This window comes from Heteronotia binoei, chromosome 3, assembly GCF_032191835.1.
Source record: "Heteronotia binoei isolate CCM8104 ecotype False Entrance Well chromosome 3, APGP_CSIRO_Hbin_v1, whole genome shotgun sequence".
Lineage (NCBI taxonomy): Eukaryota > Metazoa > Chordata > Lepidosauria > Squamata > Gekkonidae > Heteronotia > Heteronotia binoei.
In genome coordinates this window covers 188,568,709-188,587,406 of record NC_083225.1, presented here as the reverse complement: position 1 = coordinate 188,587,406, position 18,698 = coordinate 188,568,709, and the positions used below count along the sequence as shown (strand labels likewise).

The following is an 18,698-nucleotide window of genomic DNA, read 5'->3' as shown; positions in this document are numbered from 1 at the left end:
GGCAGCTGCTGTGAGAGCCCTCTCCAGCCCCAACCACCTCACAGGGTGTCTGTTGTGGGGGAGGAAGATAAAGGAGATTGTGAGCCACTTGGAGACTCTTTGGAGTGGAGGGCGGGATATAAATCCAATATCTTCTTCATTTTCTTCTGTTGTTGGCCTTACAGAGGAGCTGGTTGGTCACTGTGTGAGACAGGAGGCTGGACTAGAAGGACCCCGATCAGATCCAGCAGGGCTCTTCTTAGGTTCTTAAATACAAACCACTGCTGTCAGTAGGCAGCCTCTTAGCTCCAGTCCAGAAATCCTATTGTCCACTTGCATTTTTTTTTAAGTTGTGCACCTCAGTCAAGAAGGTGTTATTGGCAGAACAGTCTTCCAAAAACACCTCCTGTGTATTCTTAGTAATCAAAAGAAACTCACTGTCTATAATGAGGTCACCTAAGAACATGAGAGAAGCCATGGTGGATCAGGCCAATGGCCCATCTAGTCCAACACTGTGTCACATAAGAACATAAGAGAAGCCATGTTGGATCAGGCAGGTGGCCCATCCAGTCCAACACTGTGTCACATAAGAACATAAGAGAAGCCATATTGGATCAGGCCAATGGCCCATCCAGTCCAACGCTGTGTCACATAAGAACATAAGAGAAGCCATGTTGGATCAGGCCAATGGCCCATCCAGGCCAACACTCTGTGTCACACAGTGGCCAAAAAACCCAAATGCCATCAGGAGGTCCACCAGTGGGGCCAGGACACTAGAAGCCCTCCCACTATGCCCCCCAAAGCACCCAGAATACAGAACATCATTTGCCCCAGACAGGGAGTTCCAACAATACGCTGTGGCTAATTGCCACTGGTGGACCTCTGCTCCAGATGCTTATCCAATCCCCTCTTGAAGCCATCTAGGCTTGTAACCGCCGCCACCTCCTGTGGCAGTGAATTCCACGCGTTAATCCCGCTTTGGGTGAAGAAGGGCTTACTTTTATCCGTTCTAACCCGACTGTTCAGCAATTTCACCTCAAAACCCTGTTGCGCTTCATTCCTGAATTTCGATGCTCAGCAAAGCCAAGTCCGAGCCCTCACCTTCAAAATCTCTGACGGAATCTTCTGTCCGGACGCCAGCCATGTGGTATTGAGAGCTTATCGACTGGGCCAGCATGCCTTCCAGTCTCTGCAGGGTAGCCTGGCCCTCAGCAGTTAAATGAGAGAGGCCTTCTTCGTACGTATAGAATGACGAAACGTCGCCCTGACCCCTCTCTGTGGGGGAGAAAAAGGTGAAAAGTCAGCCCCCCGCCAGGTCCTTAGCTGGCAGCCCAAAACAGCAGCGTCCCCATGCACAGCAGCCTCACTCTGATCCTTCAAGTCTGTGCTTGCTGATCGGTGGAGGATCTTGGTGACTCTGAACCCTGAGATCAACCTGCCCTGCTTCTTGCAACTCCTTCTTGGGGAGGGACGGTGGCTCAGTGGTAGAGCATCTGCTTGGGAAGCAGAAGGTCCCAGGTTCAATCCCCGCCATCTCCAACTAAAAAGGGTCCAGGCAAATAGGTGTGAAAAACCTCAGCTTGAGACTCTGGAGAGCCATGAATGGGGCTGTGGCTCAGTGGTAGAGCATCTGCTCGGTAAGCAGAAGGTCCCAGGTTCAATCCCTGGCATCTCCAACTAAAAAGGGTCCAGGCAAGTAGGCATGAAAAACCTCAGCTTGAGACTCTGGAGAGCCATGAATGGGGCTGTGGCTCAGTGGTAGAGCATCTGCTTGGGAAGCAGAAGGTCCCAGGTTCAATCCCCGGCATCTGCAACTAAGAAGGGTCCAGGCAAATAGGTGTGAAAAACCTCAGCTTGAGACCCTGGAGAGCCGCTGCCAGTCTGAGAAGACAATACTGACTTTGATGGACCAAGTGTCTGATTCAGTATAAGGCAGCTTCATATGTTCATATATGTTCAACAACCAGTAAGGAAGGCTGTGGCTCAGTGGTAGAGCGTCTGCTTGGCACGCAGGTCTCAGGTTCAATCCCCGGCATCTTCAGATAAAACATCCAAGCAGGAGGTGATGTGGAAGACCTCTGCCTGAGACCCTGGAGAGCTGCCACCAGTCTGAGTAGACATTGACCATAATAGACCACTAATCTGCCTTGGGTTCATTTAGGCAGAGCCCGTGGCTCAGTAGCAGAGCCTCTACTTGGTATGCCGGGTTTTGGTCACGGAGGACTGAGCTGCTCTTCAGCCAATGAGCAGATCAGAACCTCTGTTGTGGGGAGAGAAGGTGATCTTAACACCTGCTGCCTACCTCTTCCAGGCAGGGAGATGGCTAAGATATGCATATCAAGTTCTGAGGGGATTTACTTTGGCTGACGAGGGACTCCAGTGGGGTTCCTTTTTGGCTTTGATGAGTCCCCCCGAGAAGGACTGCATTCAATCATCTACAGAGGATCTCTGAGGTCATTAAGTCGATTTAAATTCACCGAGATTCAAAGCTTCTTTGGGACTGATTAACATCTATTTTTCAAAAAGAGCAGTGTGCAGAAGGATATCGGCATTAAAGGGAAAAGATCTTTTATCTATCACTCCGGGACTTATAAAAGACTAATCAAAAACAAAAACAAAGGTCTGGATCCAAATATACCATTTTAATTTAAGGAAGATAAAGGAGGGATAAAAATTGGAACTGGAGATATTGGAGGATTAAGACTAAAAGAAGAAAAGCAAACATTGTTTGGAATACCTGCGATCGGGAACAGACAACCCCCTCCGAGAGAACTGCTGACTGATGAACACAACACAGGAAATGTCGTCATTGAAATAACGCGAGACTTTTTTTACCATCGAAAACGAGACTTCGTGGCAAGACGGGAAGGAAGGAGCCATTAAGAGAAGGGAAAGTAACAGGCCTCCCAGCCCTCTCTAGGAACTCAAATCATAGAGAAGTACCAGCAGCCATTACAAGAAGGTCAAAATTTTAAAAATTAATTAATGTCTGTGAGCCGCCCTGAGCCTGCTTCGGCGGGGAGGGCGGGATACAAATAAAATTATTATTATTATTATCCGATAGGTTTTGTACTATAGCACCTTAATTGTAAGTGTAATGGTTTTAATTTATTTATTTATTTATTTAATGGTTTTTAATGTATTTTACTGTATAATGTATTGTTGTAATCATGGTATTTTCCATGTCTGTGAGCCGCCCTGAGCCTGCTTCGGCGGGGAGGGTGGGATACAAATAAAATAATAATAATAATTATTATTATTATTAAAAGAAAACGGGACATTAAAAAATAGCGGAGCCGGCAGATATCGTCATAAAAAGATGAACTCTATTGGATTATATGTTCAGATTTAATTTTGGTGCAGTTTTGGAGAAAAAAGAAAAAAACTTTTTAAAAGGACAGAAAAGCCGCGGACGCCATTTTGTAAAAAAAGCAACTTTAAAAAATTAATATCTGGACTCGGGGGCATCAGAGAATGGCGATTTTGGGCTCATATAAAAGGGCATGTTCTAATCTACAAGACTGTGTACTTGAAATTTAAATTCGAGAGGTCAGCTTTGGAGCCTATTTAAGCCTATTCAAGTAATGGGCAAGAAGTGACGGCTGGGCAAAAACCAGTAACAAAGCAGATCAGAATGAGGGCTGGGTCACTTGAAGAAGAAAAAATGGCCAAATGGCAAGATGCAATGGAGGCTATGGAAGTAAGACTGATAAAGGTAATAAAGGAAGCAAAAACAGAAATAAAGAAAGAACTAAAAAAAAGACACTGAGTCCACTGCAGAAGAAATCAAAAAAGAAATCAAAAAAGACATTGAAGATCTCAGAAAAGACTCTCAAGCAGCGTTAAAGAAAGTTCAAGAGGTGGAAGAAAAGGTGAAAGACCAACGCAAAAGAATGGTCATGGTGGATTCCACTATTCAAAAAAATGCAGGAGAAAGCATTACTATAAGGCTGCAAATGAATGGAAAATAAGATTCGGCTAAGAGGAGTGCCTGAATCTACTGAGACTGATCTAAGGACATATATAATAAAAATTATTGCTGAATTTTTAGAAGACAACCCAGATGAAACTGGTCACTTCTATGACTACATTTACAGGGTAAATTCAGAGTATGCCAGAAGAAATAAACTACCAAGAGACGTGGTGGTGAGGTTTGTGACAAGGGATATGGTGGAAAGAATTCTTAGTAAACAATTTAAAAGCACATTGGAGGTGGATGGCAGTAGAGTAAGAATCATGAAAGAATTGCCAAGGAAAGTTATCAGCGACAGGAGACTCTATAAAAATTAACAGAAAAGCTGAGAGAAAAAGAAATGAGATACAGGTGGGAACTCCCAGAGGGTTTAAGCTTCGAGTTTAAAGGACGGAGATTTACCATCACAAATACTCAGGAAATGACAAAGTTTTGGGGGGAGCATGAGGACTTTGGGGGAAAAGATCAAGAATAAAAATCACTATGGATTACAAATTAATATCTTGGAATATAAATGGACTTAATTCGCCACAAAAAAGGGCAATTTTTCACTGGACTGAGAAACAAAAATGCAACAAAATTTGCCTGCACGAAGTACATATCAAACAAACGGATTACAAATTTTTATGGAACAAGCAACTTGGTATGGAATTTTGTTCATTGGCCAAGGAGAAAAAAAAGGGGCGTAGTTTTTTATATCAAACAAGATTTAGACCCAAAATTAATTTTTAAAGATGATAACGGCAGATATATTGTGGTGGAAGTGACGCTGAATTATAAAAAAACTTTGTTGTTGGGAATCCATGCCCCAAATGGGGCAAAAGACTCTTTTTTCAGAGCTGCCACCAGTCTGTGTAGACATTGACCATAATAGACCACTAATCTGCCTTGGGTTCATTTAGACAGGGCCCGTGGCTCAGTAGCAAAGCCTCTACTTGATATGCAGAAGGTCCCAGGTTCAATCCCCGGCATCTCCAGATAAAACATCCAAGCAATAGGGGACATGAAAGACCTCTGCCTGAGACCCTGGAGAACTGGCACCAGTCTGTGGAGGGTTCCAAGCTCCGTGGTAGAGCACCTACTTGGTAAGCAGAAGGTCCCAGGTTCAATCCCCGGCACCTCCAGTTAAAAGGACCAGGCAGTAGGCGATGGGAAAGACCTCAACCTGAGACCCTGGAGAGACATACAGTGGGGCTGTAGCTCAGTGGTAGAGCATCTGCTTGGTAAGCAGAAGGTCCCAGGTTCAATCCTAGGCATCTCCAGAAAAAAGGAGCAGGCAGTAAGCAATGGGAAAGTCATCTGCCCGAGACCCTGAAGAGCCAATGCCAGTAAACAAGACTGACCTTGACGGACCAGAGATCTGCTTCAGTATGCTTCACAGGAAAGGCCATGGCTCACTGGTAGAGCCTCTGCTAGGCATGCAGGAGGTTGCAGGTTCAATCCCCGGCATCTCCAATTAAAAAGGACCAGGCAGGAGGTGATGGGAAAGACCTCAGCCTGAGACCCTGGAGAGCGGCTGCCAGTCTGAGCAGACAACGCTGACCTTGACAGGCCAAGGGTCTGAAGCAGTTTCATATGTTCAACTGACTGAGGCCACGTCTCTGCCTTCTCTGTAAATTTGTTTCGGGTTCTTCCTTCAATACCAAAAAATCAGCAGTGTGAAATATGGAATGCTTGTTTAAGCCGGCCAGATCTGACCCCAGTAGCACCTGAACACGTGAAGTTGCCTTACACTGAATCAGACCCTCAGTCCACCAGGGTCAGTCCTGTCTGCTCAGACTGGCAGCTGCTCTCCAGGGTCTCAGGCTGAGGTCTTCCACATCACCTCCTGCCCGGCCCTTTAACTGGAGATGCCAAGGATCAAACCTGGGACCTTCTGCTTGCCAAGCAGATGCTCAGCCACTGAGTCACAAACAAGATTGCTTTCAGGGTATGAGTTTTTGAGAGTCAACGCTCTCGGACAAAGACAGCTTTTACTCTCGGAAAGCTCCTAACCGGAAATTCTTGTTGGTTTCTGAGGAGCTACTGGAATCGAATCCAGCGCTTCTACTGCCGACTGACACGGCTAACTCCCTGAAATGATGTTCTAGGTTCCAAATCTAACCCCCCAATTGATACACACGGACGTTTTTAAGCAGGGGGAGAAAGAGGCAATGAACAAGGCAATTCGATATCTGTCACAGAGGTGTCAGTCAAAGCTGCTGGGGTGGCCAAACTTGCTCCATGCAAGAGCCACACAAAATAAAAGCCAGACGTTTGAGAGCCGCAAGACGAGAACATCAGATGTCGGAGGAAGGGAGGAAAATAGACAGGGAAGGAGAGGTGGAAAGAAATCAACTTTAAATGCATTCTCCAAGCTGCCAGCTGGCTTGGAGAAAAGATTGAAAGAGAAAAATGCCTTCTTCAAGCTGGCTGATGGGGCAGTGGGGTCTACAAGAGCCACACAATACGTGTGAAAGAGCCACATGTGGCTCTGTTCTGTGGCTCTAAGAGAGCCAGTTTGGTGTAGTGGTTAAGCATGTGGACTCTTATCTGGGAGAACCGGGTTTGATTCCCCCCTCCTCCACTTGCAGCTGCTGGAATGGCCTTGGGTCAGCCAGAGCTCTCTTATCTGGGAGAACCGGGTTTGATTCCCCACTCCTCCACTTGCAGCTGCTGGAATGGCCTTGGGTCAGCTATAGCTCTCTTATCTGGGAGAACCGGAGTTGATTCCCCACTCCTCCACTTGCAGCTGCTGGAATGGCCTTGGGTCAGCCAGAGCTCTCTTATCTGGGAGAACCGGAGTTGATTCCCCACTCCTCCACTTGCAGCTGCTGGAATGGCCTTGGGTCAGCCAGAGCTCTCTTATCTGGGAGAACCGGGTTTGATTCCCCAGTCCTCCACTTGCACCTGCTAGCATGGCCCTGGGTCAGCCATAGCTCTGGCAGAGGTTGTCCTTGAAGGGCAGCTGCTGTGAGAGCCCTCTCCAGCCCCACCCACCTCAAAGGGTGTCTGTTGTGGGGGAGGAAGGTAAAGGAGATTGTGAGCCACTCTGAGACTCTTCGGAGTGGAGGGTGGGTTATAAATCCAATTTCTTCACCACCCCATCGGCAGAGCTCGAAGAAGGCATTTGTCTCCTTAAATCACTTCTCTAAGCCAAGCCAGCTGGCAGCTTGGAGAATGCATTTAAAGTTAAAGTTGCTTTCTTTCCACCTCTCCATCCCCCATCTATTTGCCTGCCTGCCTTGAAGCGCTCAGGCCTCTGCCATTCATGTCTTGTGGCTCCCAAACACCGGATGGCTCATTGGTGGATCTGTATAATATGGGATGTAAAAGGAAGATACAAATGATCTTAAAGGACCCTTCACATCCGGGCCACTTGCTATTTGAGATCTTACCGTCGGGCAGACGATACAGAGTGTTGAAGGCTAAGACAAATAGATTTAAGGGCAGCTTCTATCCAAGTGCTGTGGTTAGGCTAAATGCAGGGTTATGAATGGTTATTTGTTTTAGATGTAGGCTAATGTAATGTAATGTAAGGAATGGTTATTTGTTTTAGATGTATTTAAATTGTTTATGTATATGTCTTTTCTTTAGTGTTGATGTGTTGGTATGTTTGTGGAAGAGCACCTCATTTCGTTGCTCTCATTTTCCTTTTTTGAGAACAATGACAATAAATTTATCTATCTATCTATCTATCTATGTCTGTTCTTCGTGGCTCTTACGTTAAGCAAGTTTGGCCACCCCTGCGCTGTTGCTTCAGACCAACACAGCACCCCGCCTGAATCTAATCAGAGGATCACTTCGGCTTGCCCTGACTCACATCTATCAACAGATCTGTCGTGATCTAGTTCCGAAGCCTATCGATACCCAGCCATACGCTGTGAAAACGTTCTCTTTAGCAATGCGTAATGACTGACCGACCACGCGCATCTTTCTTTCAAAAGCCTGGTTCTTAATGTTGGATTGTTTGCTACAAGAGCTCTTTCCCAATTGCATGCAGGGTGCTGCTTATGACTTTTAAAGCCCTTCATCGCTCGAGACCACCTATCGGAAGGGCCCGCCTCCTTCCATACATCCCTGTGTGCCAACAACAGTCCTCGGACAGCCGTCTGTTGGCTCTCCCATCGCTTAAGGTGGCCAAGGGGGGTGAACTGGCAGAGACTGACCAAGAGAGAGATCTTGGGGTCGTGGTAGACAACTCACTGAAAATGTCAAGACAGTGTGCGGTTGCAATAAAAAAGGCCAACGCCATGCTGGGAATTATTAGGAAGGGAATTGAAAACAAATCAGCCAGTATCATAATGCCCCTGTATAAATCGATGGTGCAGTCTCATTTGGAGTATTGTGTGCAGTTCTGGTCACCGCACCTCAAAAAGGATATTATAGCATTGGAAGAAGTGCAAAAAAGGGCAACTAGAAGGATTAAAGGTTTGGAACACTTTCCCTATGAAGAAAGGTTGAAACGCTTAGGGCTCTTTAGCTTGGAGAAACGTCGACTGTGGGGTGACATGATAGAGGTTTACAAGATTATGAATGGGATGGAGAAAGGAGAGAAAGAAGTACTTTTCTCCCTTTCTCACAATACAAGAACTCCTGGGCATTCGATGAAATTGCTGAGCAGTCAGGTTAGAACGGATAAAAGGAGGTACTTCTTCACCCAAAGGGTGATTAACATGTGGAATTCACTGCCACAGGAGGTGGTGGCGGCTACAAGCTTAGCCAGCTTCAAGAGGGGTTAGATAAAAATATGGAGCAGAGGTCCATCAGTGGCTATTAACCACAGTGTGTATATGTATGTGTGTGTGTATATATAATTTTTTTGGCCACATTGTGACACAGCGTGTTGGACTGGATGAGCCATTGGCCTGATCCAACATGGCTTCTCTTATGTGACACAGAGTGTTGGACTGGATGGGCCATTAGCCTGATCCAACATGGCTTCTCTTGTGTTCTTATGTGACACAGAGTGTTGGACTTGATGGGCCATTGACCTGATCCAACAAGGCTTCTCTTATGTTCTTATGTGACACAGAGTGTTGGACTGGATGGGCCATTGGCCTGATCCAACAAGGCTTCTCTTATGTTCTTATGTGACACAGTGTTGGACTGGATGGGCCATTGGCCTGATCCAACATGGCTTCTCTTATGTTCTTAAGCAGTCATAGCCCAGGGCCTTTTCTATCGTGGCTCCAGCTTTGTGGAATTGGCTCCCCAGAGAGCGACCCCCTCCTTGGAAACCTCAAGAGGCACTTCAAAGCCTGCCACTTTGGCAGAGCTTGAATGGCAGGCATCTTTTAAAGGCAGGGGGGAGATTTGGGGTTTGCTGTTTTATTTTTGGCTTTAGCTGGAAATGTTTTTAACTGTTGTCGTGAGCTGCCCCGAGCCACGAAGAAAGACAGGATGCAACTGTTTTAATAAATGACTGAATAAAGGTCTTCCATCTGCTATGAGGTACAGCAGGGGTGGCAAATGGTAGATCTCCAGATGTTTTTTGCCTACAACTCCCATCAGCCCCAGCCGTTAGCCATGCTGGCTGGGGCTGATGGGAGTTGTAGGCAAAAAACATCTGGAGAGTTACCATGGGCCACCCCTGAGCTACAGGCAATTGAGCAGATTAAAAAGGATGAAGAACTGGTGCACTATAATTGAACTTCTCCACTTAAGAGTTTTCTCTTGAACACCCTTATCTTTAGCTTTGAAACTTTCTTGCTTTTAACTCAGACTTTTAACTCTTGCTTTTGACTCAGCTGGAGCTGCTCTAAATTGGCGGTCTATAAGCTTGTATCGAAGACCAGGATTTCTTGCTCTTTTCCTTCTCTTCCTTTTAAAAAAATTAAGGCTATTTCAATCTGGCTTTGCAATATGACAGATATAAATTTGGAGTTTGCTATTAAATACTTTACAAAACAGTCGGATTTGATGAAAAATACTAAAAGGTCACAAAAGTTTGTAAAAGGTAATACTTATGTAGTAATTCTGAATACCTGCAGATGTAATGAACTATATACTTTTTCTTCATCTTTTGAAGAAGAAGAATACGAAGAACTGCAGATTTATACCCCGCCCTTCTCTCTGAATCCGAGACTCACAGCGGCTCACAATCTCCTATATCTTCTCCCCCCAACAACAGAGCCAGTGTAGTGGTTAAGTGTGCGGACTCTTATCTGGGAGAACCGGGTTTGATTCCCCACTCCTCCACTTCCACCTGCTGGAATGGCCTTGGGTCAGCCAGAGCTCTCTTATCTGGGAGAACCGGGTTTGATTCCCCACTCCTCCACTTACAGCTGCTGGAATGGCCTTGGGTCAGCCTTAGCTCTCTTATCTGGGAGAACTGGGTTTGATTCCCCCCTCCTCCACTTGCAGCTGCTAGAATGGCCTTGGGTCAGCCAGAGCTCTCTTATCTGGGAGAACCGGGTTTGATTCCCCCCTCCTCCACTTGCAGCTGCTGGAATGGCCTTGGGTCAGCCAGAGCTCTCTTCTCTGGGAGAACCGGGTTTGATTCCCCACTCCTCCAGTTGCAGCTGCTGGAATGGCCTTGCGTCAGCCACAGCTCTCTTATCTGGGAGAACAAGGTTGGATTCCCCCACTCCTCCACTTGCAGCTGCTGGAATGGCCTTGAGTCAGCCACAGCTCTCTTATCTGGGAGAACCGGGTTTGATTCCCCCCCTCCTCCACTTACAGCTGCTGGAATGGCCTTGGGTAAGCCTTAGCTCTCTTATCTGGGAGAACTGGGTTTGATTCCCCACTCCTCCACTTGCAGCTGCTGGAATGGCCTGGGATCAGCCATAGCTCTCTCATCTGGGAGAACCAGATCTGATTCCCCACTCCTCCACTTACAGCTGATGGAATGGCCTTGGGTCAGCCATAGCTCTCTTATCTGGGAGAACCGGGTCTGATTCCCCACTCCTCCAGTTGCAGCTGCTGGAATGACCTTGCGTCAGCCACAGCTCTCTTATCTGGGAGAACCAGGTTTGATTCCCCCACTCCTCCACTTGCAGCTGCTGGAATGGCCTTGGGTCAGCCATAGCACTCACAGGAGTTGTCCTTGAAAGGGCAGCTGCTGTGAGAGCTCTCCCAGCCCCACCCACCTCACAGGGTGTGTGTTGTGGGGGAGGAAGGTAAAGAAGATTGTGAGCCGCTCCAGACTCTTCGGTATAGAGGGTGGGATATAAATCCAATATCATCTTCTTCTGTGAGGTGCGTGGGGCTGAGAGCTCTGACAGAAGATGCCTTTTCAAGGACAAGTCCTGCGAGAGCTACGGCTAACCCAAGGCCATTCCAGCAGCTGCAAGTGGAGGAGGGGGGAATCAAACCTGGTTCTCCCAGATAAGAGAGCTCTGGCTGACCCAAGGCCATTCCAGGAGCTGAAAGTGGAGGAGTGGGAAATCAAACCCAGTTCTCCCAGATGAGAGAGCTCTGGCTGACCCAAGGCCATTCCAGCAGCTGCAAGTGGAGGAGTGGGGAATCAAACCCGGTTCTCCCAGATAAGAGAGCTATGGCTGACCCAAGGCCATTCCAGCAGGTGCAAGTGGAGGAGGGGGGAATCAAACCCGGTTCTCCCTGATAAGAGAGCTCTGGCTGACCCAAGGCCATTCCAGCAGCTGCAAGTGGAGGAGTGGGGAATCAAACCCAGTTCTCCCAGATAAGAGAGCTCTGGCTGACCCAAGGCCATTCCAGCAGCTGCAAGTGGAGGAGTGGGGAATCAAACCCAGTTCTCCCAGATAAGAGAGCTCTGGCTGACCCAAGGCCATTCCAGCAGCTGCAAGTGGAGGAGGGGGGAATCAAACCCGGTTCTCCCAGATAAGAGAGCTCTGGCTGACCCCAGGCCATTCCAGCAGCTGCAAGTGGAGGAGTGGGGAATCAAACCCGGTTTTCCCAGATAAGAGTCCGTGCACTTAACCAATACACCAAAGTAGAAATAACTATAATCTATTTTTCTCTTTTTCTGCACTCTTTTCCTTGCTTTTCCCCACAACCCCCTCCCAATTGTCCCTGTATGAAACTTAATTTAAAAAAAAAAACTGGTAAAAAGATAATTTTGAATTTTTTTCCGCTTTCTTTCTGGAGGTGGTGAGGGGGAGACACAAATCGGCCTGTTCCTGTGGCCCCGAGAGAGCCCTGGGGAAACTCTGAAATGCTGACTCTGGACTAACCGTGGGCCTCCACATCGTACTCGTCGCCGTCGTAATTGTTGTCCGAGTCTTCGTCTTCAGGATCCGGGTGCAGGGCTTGGCATTCGCACATGGCGGAGAACATGGCATCCACTGGCCACCAAAAAAAAAAAAAAACAAGTGCAAAAGATTGGTCAGCTCTCTGAACCTCTGCCAGCTCTCCCTCCTCGAGCGTTCAGTCAACATGCCAAGGGGTTGCGTCTGGAGGGCTTGCAGGGGTCCATTTAATAGGGAGGGGAAATGCTACCACGTTGCAGCTCACTTAGTGACCCTGTAGAGAAGGGGTGACAAACATGCAGCCCAGGGGCCAAATCAGGCCCCCGGAGGGTTCCTAGCAGGCCCCCAAGGGCAAGAAGAGGGAAGGGGAACTGAATGCAACCGGAGTGGGGATTTGTTCTTTAGATAAGAAGATGATATTGGATTTATATCCCACCTAATACTCTGAATCTTAGTCTCAGAGCAGCTCACAATCTCCTTTCCCTTCCTCCCCCACAACAGACACCCTGTGAGGTGGGTGAGGCTGAGAGAGCACTCACAGCAGCTGCCCTTTCAAGGACAACTCCTAAAGAGCTATGGCTGACCCAAGGCCATTCCAGCAGCTGCAAGTGGAGGAGTGGGGAATCAAATCCGGTTCTCCAAGGTAAGAGTCCACGCACTTTACCACTACACCAAACTGGCTCTACACCAAACTAGAATGGCGTTCCCTCCAAGCTGAGTTAGCATGAGCTAGCTCACAATTTTTTAGCCTCCAGCTCACACATTCTTGTCTCAGCTGGAAAAATGGCCCTAGAGCAAACTAATTTCGTGTAATGGTTAAGTTTGCGGACTCTTATCTGGGAGAACCAGGTTTGATTCCCTCTCCTCCACTTGCAGCTGCTGGAATGGCCTTGGGTCAGCCATAGCTCTCTTATCTGGGAGAACAGGGTTTGATTCCCCGCTCCTCCACTTGCAGCTGCTGGAATGGCCTTGGGTCAGCCAGTGCTCTCTTATCTGGGAGAACTGGGTTTGATTCCCCGCTCCTCCACTAGCAGCTGCTGGAATGGCCTTGGGTCAGCCATAGCTCTCTTATCTGGGAGAACTGGGTTTGATTCCCCGCTCCTCCACTTGCAGCTGCTGGAATGGCCTTGGGTCAGCCATAGCTCTCTTATCTGGGAGAACTGGGTTTGATTCCCCGCTCCTCCACTTGCAGCTGCTGGAATGGCCTTGGGTCAGCCATAGCTCTCTTATCTGGGAGAACTGGGTTTGATTCCCCACTCCTCCACTTGCAGCTGCTGGAATGGCCTTGGGTCAGCCATAGCTCTCTTATCTGGGAGAACTGGGTTTGATTCCCCGCTCCTCCACTTGCAGCTGCTGGAATGGCCTTGGATCAGCCATAGCTCTCTTATCTGGGAGAACTGGGTTTGATTCCCCGCTCCTCCACTAGCAGCTGCTGGAATGGCCTTGGGTCAGCCATAGCTCTCTTATCTGGGAGAACTGGGTTTGATTCCCCGCTCCTCCACTTGCAGCTGCTGGAATGGCCTTGGATCAGCCATAGCTCTCTTATCTGGGAGAACAGGGTTTGATTCCCCACTCCTCCACTTGCAGCTGCTGGAATGGCCTTGGGTCAGCCATAGCTCTCTTATCTGGGAGAACTGGGTTTGATTCCCCGCTCCTCCACTTGCAGCTGCTGGAATGGCCTTGGATCAGCCATAGCTCTCTTATCTGGGAGAACTGGGTTTGATTCCCCGCTCCTCCACTTGTAGCTGCTGGAATGGCCTTGGGTTAGCCAGAGCTCTCTTACCTGGGAGAACTGGGTTTGATTCCCCACTCCTCCACTTGCAGCTGCTGGAATGGCCCTGGGTCAGTCATAGCTCTCACAGGAGTTGTCCTTGAAAGGGCAGCTGCTGGTAGAGTCCTCTCAGCCCCACCCACCTCACAGGGTGTCTGTTGTGGGGGGAGAAGATATGAGAGATTGTAAGCTGCTCTGAGTCTCTGATTCAGAGAGAAGGGGGGGTATAAATCTGCAGTCATCTTCTTCTAATTGATGCAGGAGCTCACAACTTTAATGGCAGCAGGTCAGAAAGTAGAATTTTTGCTCACAAGACTCCACAGCTTAGACAGAATATTGATAAGAACCCACTCAGACATGGAGTCAGCGATTGTATTTCCCACTTCTAACAACCACAGAGTTATACCCCACAACACCTAGTTGGGAAATACTGATTGCCACTTGGGGGTCAGGAACGAACCTTTCTCCAGCTCAGTTTGGCCTGGAGGTTTCTTACCATCTTTTGGGCATGGAGCAGGGGTGACTGGGGGTATGTGATTGCGGGGGGGGGGGGGGGGGGGGGAGATATTTGTGAATTCCCTGCACTGTGCAGGGGGTGGGACTAGATGACCCTGGAAGTCCCTTCCAACTCTATGATTCTGTAACTCTATGAACACATTCCAAGGCCCGACGGTGCAACAGTTACTGAGCTCATCCGAGGTACAGTCAGCTTTTCCTACTTACAGGCTGATTTGTCGCTGGGGATGAATCTGAACTCCGAAATCGGCTCCAACTCGTCATCACTGTCCTCCTCCTCCTCCTCCTCCACCTGGTTCCCGTTACCCATGGCAGCCTCTTCCGAGTCGTCTGCTAAGGAATTGAAACACAGGCTCTCGGGTCAACAAAACCAGAAGTTTTTGGCTAACTTCTTCGATCGACTGCCGCATTCGGGGCAAGGCGCAACAGAGGCACACGAGATGGCTTCAACAAAACCCGCACTGGATTCAGAAAGCAGGGAATGGTGGCCACGCTCCCATCTACGGAGCTTCAGACAGATGTGAACGGCCAGCGTGCTGGACGCGGAGACCCACGCAGCTGCCTTATACTGAGTCAGACCGTTGGTTCATCACGGTCAGTCTTGCCTACTCAGACTGGCAGCTGCTCTCCAGTGTCTCAGGCAGAGGTCTTTCCCATCACCTCCTGCCTGGTCCTTTCAACTGGAGATGCTGGAGACTGAACCTGGAACCTTCTGCATGCCAAGCAGAGGCTCTATCACTGAGCCACAACCCATCTGTGTCTCTCCAGGGTCTAAGACTAAGGTCTTCCACATCCCCTACTGCTGCTCTTTTTTTTATCTGGAGATGCTGGGGACTGAACCTGGGACCTTCTGCATGCCAAGCAGAGGCTCTGCCACTGAGCCACAACGCATCTCTGTCTCTCCAGAGTTTGAGGCTGAGGTCTTCCGCATCACTTCCTGCCTGGTCCTTTCAACTGGAGATGCTGGGGATTGAACCTACGACCTTCTGCATGCCAAGCAGAGGCTCTTCCACTGAGCTACAGCCCCAATCTAAATGAACTTGTGTCAGGTTACCGATCTTGTCTACTCAGACTGGCAGCTACTCTCCTGAGTCTCAGGCAAATGTCTTTCACATCACATTTCTCCTCCCAGATCCTTTTAAGTGCAGCTGCCTGGGATTGAACCTGGGACCTTCTGTGCGTGAAGCAGGTGCTCTACCCCGGCCCCTCTCCATGGCTTTCCAGAATCGCAGGCAGAGGTCTTCCACATCACCTCCTGCCTAGTCCTTTCAACTGGAGATGCCAAGGATTGAACCTGGGACCTTCTGCATACCAAGCAGAGGCTCTGCTGCTGAGCCATGGGCCCTTTCTAAATAAACCTAAGGCAGATTAGTGGTCTATTATGGTCAACATCTACTCAGACTGGTGGTAGCTCTCCAGGGTTTCAGGCAGAAGTCTTCCATATCACCTACTGCCTGGTCTTTTTATCTGGAGAAGCGAGGATTGAACCTGGGACCTTCTGCATGCCAAGCAGAGGCTCTACCTTTGAGCCACAGCCTTTACCCAGACACACACACATACACACTATCTTATAATGAATCAGACCATCAAGGCTTGCCTGCCATTTCCCAGCTCTAGGAGTTCTGGGCTGCTCCGTCTCTCAAGCACTCTGAAAGTCCACCTTCTATTTCGCAGAAAGAAGACTCTAGATTTATACCCCACCCTTCTCTCTGAATCACAGACTCAGAGCGGCTCACAATCTCCTTTATCTCCTTCCCCCACAACAGACACCCTGTGAGGTGGGTGGGGCTGAAAGGGCTCTCAAAGCAGCTGCCCTTTCAAGAACAATCTCTGCCAGAGCTATGGCTGACCCAAGGCCATTCCAGCAGGTGCAAGTGGAGGAGTGGGGAATCAAACCCAGTTCTCCCAGATAAGAGTCCGCACACTTAACCACTACACCAAACAGGAAGGAAGGAAGGAAGGAAGGAAGGAAGGAAGGAAGGAAGGAAGGAAGGAAGGAAGGAAGGAAGGAAGGAAGGAAGGAAGGAAGGAAGGAAGGAAGGAAGGAAGGAAGGAAGGAAGGAAGGAAGGCGATTTATACCCCCCCCGCACTTCTCTCTGGGAGAGCCAGTTGGGTGTAGTGGCTAAATGTGCGGACTCTTATCTGGGAGAACTGGGTTTGATTCCCCACTCCTCCACTTGCACCTGCTGGAATGGCCTTGGGTCAGCCATAGCTCTAGCAGAAGTTGTCCTTGAAAGGGCAGCTGCTGTGAGAGCCCTCTTCGGAGTGGAGGGCGGGATATAAATCCAATATCATCATCATCTTCTTCTCTGAATCAGAGTCTCAGATTGGCTCACAATTTCCTATATCTTCTCCCCACAACAGACCCCCTGTGAGGTGGGTGGGGCTGACAGGGCTCTCACAGAAGCTGCCCTTTCAAGGATAATCTCTGCCAAAACTAAGGCCATTCCAGCAGCTGCAAGTGGAGGAGTGGGGAATCAAACCAGGTTCTCCCAGATAAGAGAGCTATGGCTGACCCAAGGCAATTCCAGCAGCCGCAAGTGGAGGAGTGGGGGAATCCAACCCAGTTCTCCCAGAGAAGAGAGCTATGGCTGACCCAAGGCCATTCCAGCAGCTGCAAGTGGAGGAATGGGGAATCAAACCTGGTTCTCCAAGATAAGAGAGCTCTGGCTGACCCAAGGCCATTCCAGCAGCTGCAAGTGGAGCAGTGGGGAATCAAACCCGGTTCTCCCAGATAAGAGAGCTCTGGCTGACCCAAGGCCATTCCAGCAGCTGCAAGTGGAGGAGTGGGGAATCAAACCCGGTTCTCCCAGAGAAGAGAGCTATGGCTAACCCAAGGCCATTCCAGAATCTGCAAGTGGAGGAGAGGGGAATCAAACCTGGTTCTCCCAGATAAGAGCTGGCGCACTTAACCACTACACCAAACTGGCTCTCTGGCCAGAAAGGAACTTGAAGCCTGCTGCATTCCTCTGTTGTGTCTGCAGAGCTCTGCCCCATGCTGCAGAGGCCAGGTTTAATTTAATTTAATTACATTTTTCGATTTATACCCTGCCCTATCCCGCAAGCGGGCTGTGGGCGGCTTTCAACACTAAAAAAAAAAAAACTTTACAAAACATCAAACAGGCTACATCCAAACTAAATAATCTCATAATTACAGAACTAACTGAAGCCAGGATTTCGCTGGGTAAATTCTGCAAGGTGACCTTGGGCCAGTGTCAGTTCTCGAAAGAGCTCTCTCAGCCTCCCCAACCTCACAAGGGGCCTGTCGTGGGGAAAGGAGAGGAAGGCGATTGTAAACAGCTTTGAAATTCCTTCAAGCAGGGAAAAGCAAGGTATAAACATCTACTCTTCCTCCCTGAGATTTCATTTTTAAGTTTCGTTATCCAAAGGCCAAGGAGCACAATTTCTTGCCCCTTTAGCGGAATTCATGTCATCCGATCAAGCCATCAAGGACGCCAGGGTAGTAAGCAGTGCTCCCTCTAAGCCGAGTCTGCGTGAGCTAGCTCGGATCACACATTTTTGTCTTAGCTCGGGAAGAAGAAGAAGATATTGGATTTATATCCCCCACCTCCACTCCGAAGAGTCTGAGAGTGGCTCACAATCTCCTTTCCCTTCCTCCCCCACAACAGACACCCTGTGAGGTAGATGAAGCTATCGGATTTATATCCCGCCCTCCACTCCGAAGAGTCTCAGAGCGGCTCACAATCTCCTTTCCCTTCCTCCCCCACAACAGACACCCTGTGAGGTAGATGAAGATATTGGATTTATATCCCGCCGTCCACTCCGAAGAGTCTCAGAGCGGCTCACAACCTCCTTTACCTTCCTCCCCCACAACAGACACCCTGTGAGGTAGATGAAGATATTGGATTTATATCCCGCCCTTCACTCCGAAGAGTCTCAGAGCGGCTCACAATCTCCTTTCCCTTCCTCCCCCACAACAGACACCCTGTGAGGTAGATGAAGCTATCGGATTTATATCCCGCCCTCCACTCCGAAGAGTCTCAGAGCGGCTCACAATCTCCTTTCCCTTCCTCCCCCACAACAGACACCCTGTGAGGTGGGTGGGGCTGGAGAGGGCTCTCACAGCAGCTGCCCTTTCAAGGACAGAGTCTCAGAGCGGCTCACAATCTCCTTTCCCTTCCTCCCCCACAACAGACACCCTGTGAGGTGGGTGGGGCTAAGAGGGCTCTCACAGCAGATGCCCTTTCAAGGACAGAGTCTCAGAGCAGCTCACAATCTCCTTTCCCTTCCTCCCCCACAACAGACACTCTGTGAGGTGGGTGGGGCTGAGAGGGCTCTCACAGCAGA

General features: G+C 48.9%; 1 protein-coding gene across 1 annotated transcript in view; it reads right to left on the bottom strand.

The window, feature by feature from the left end:
* CLNS1A (chloride nucleotide-sensitive channel 1A) overlaps positions 1-18,698 on the bottom strand; it is a 55,416-nt gene that overhangs the window by 10,439 nt on the left and 26,279 nt on the right. Inside the window, exons 4-5 of the mRNA XM_060235023.1 lie at positions 12,088-12,198; positions 1,081-1,254 (exon numbers count right to left, since the gene is read on the bottom strand). Coding sequence (XP_060091006.1) covers positions 1,081-1,254; positions 12,088-12,198 — 285 coding nt within the window. The remainder of the gene's footprint in view (positions 1-1,080; positions 1,255-12,087; positions 12,199-18,698) is intronic.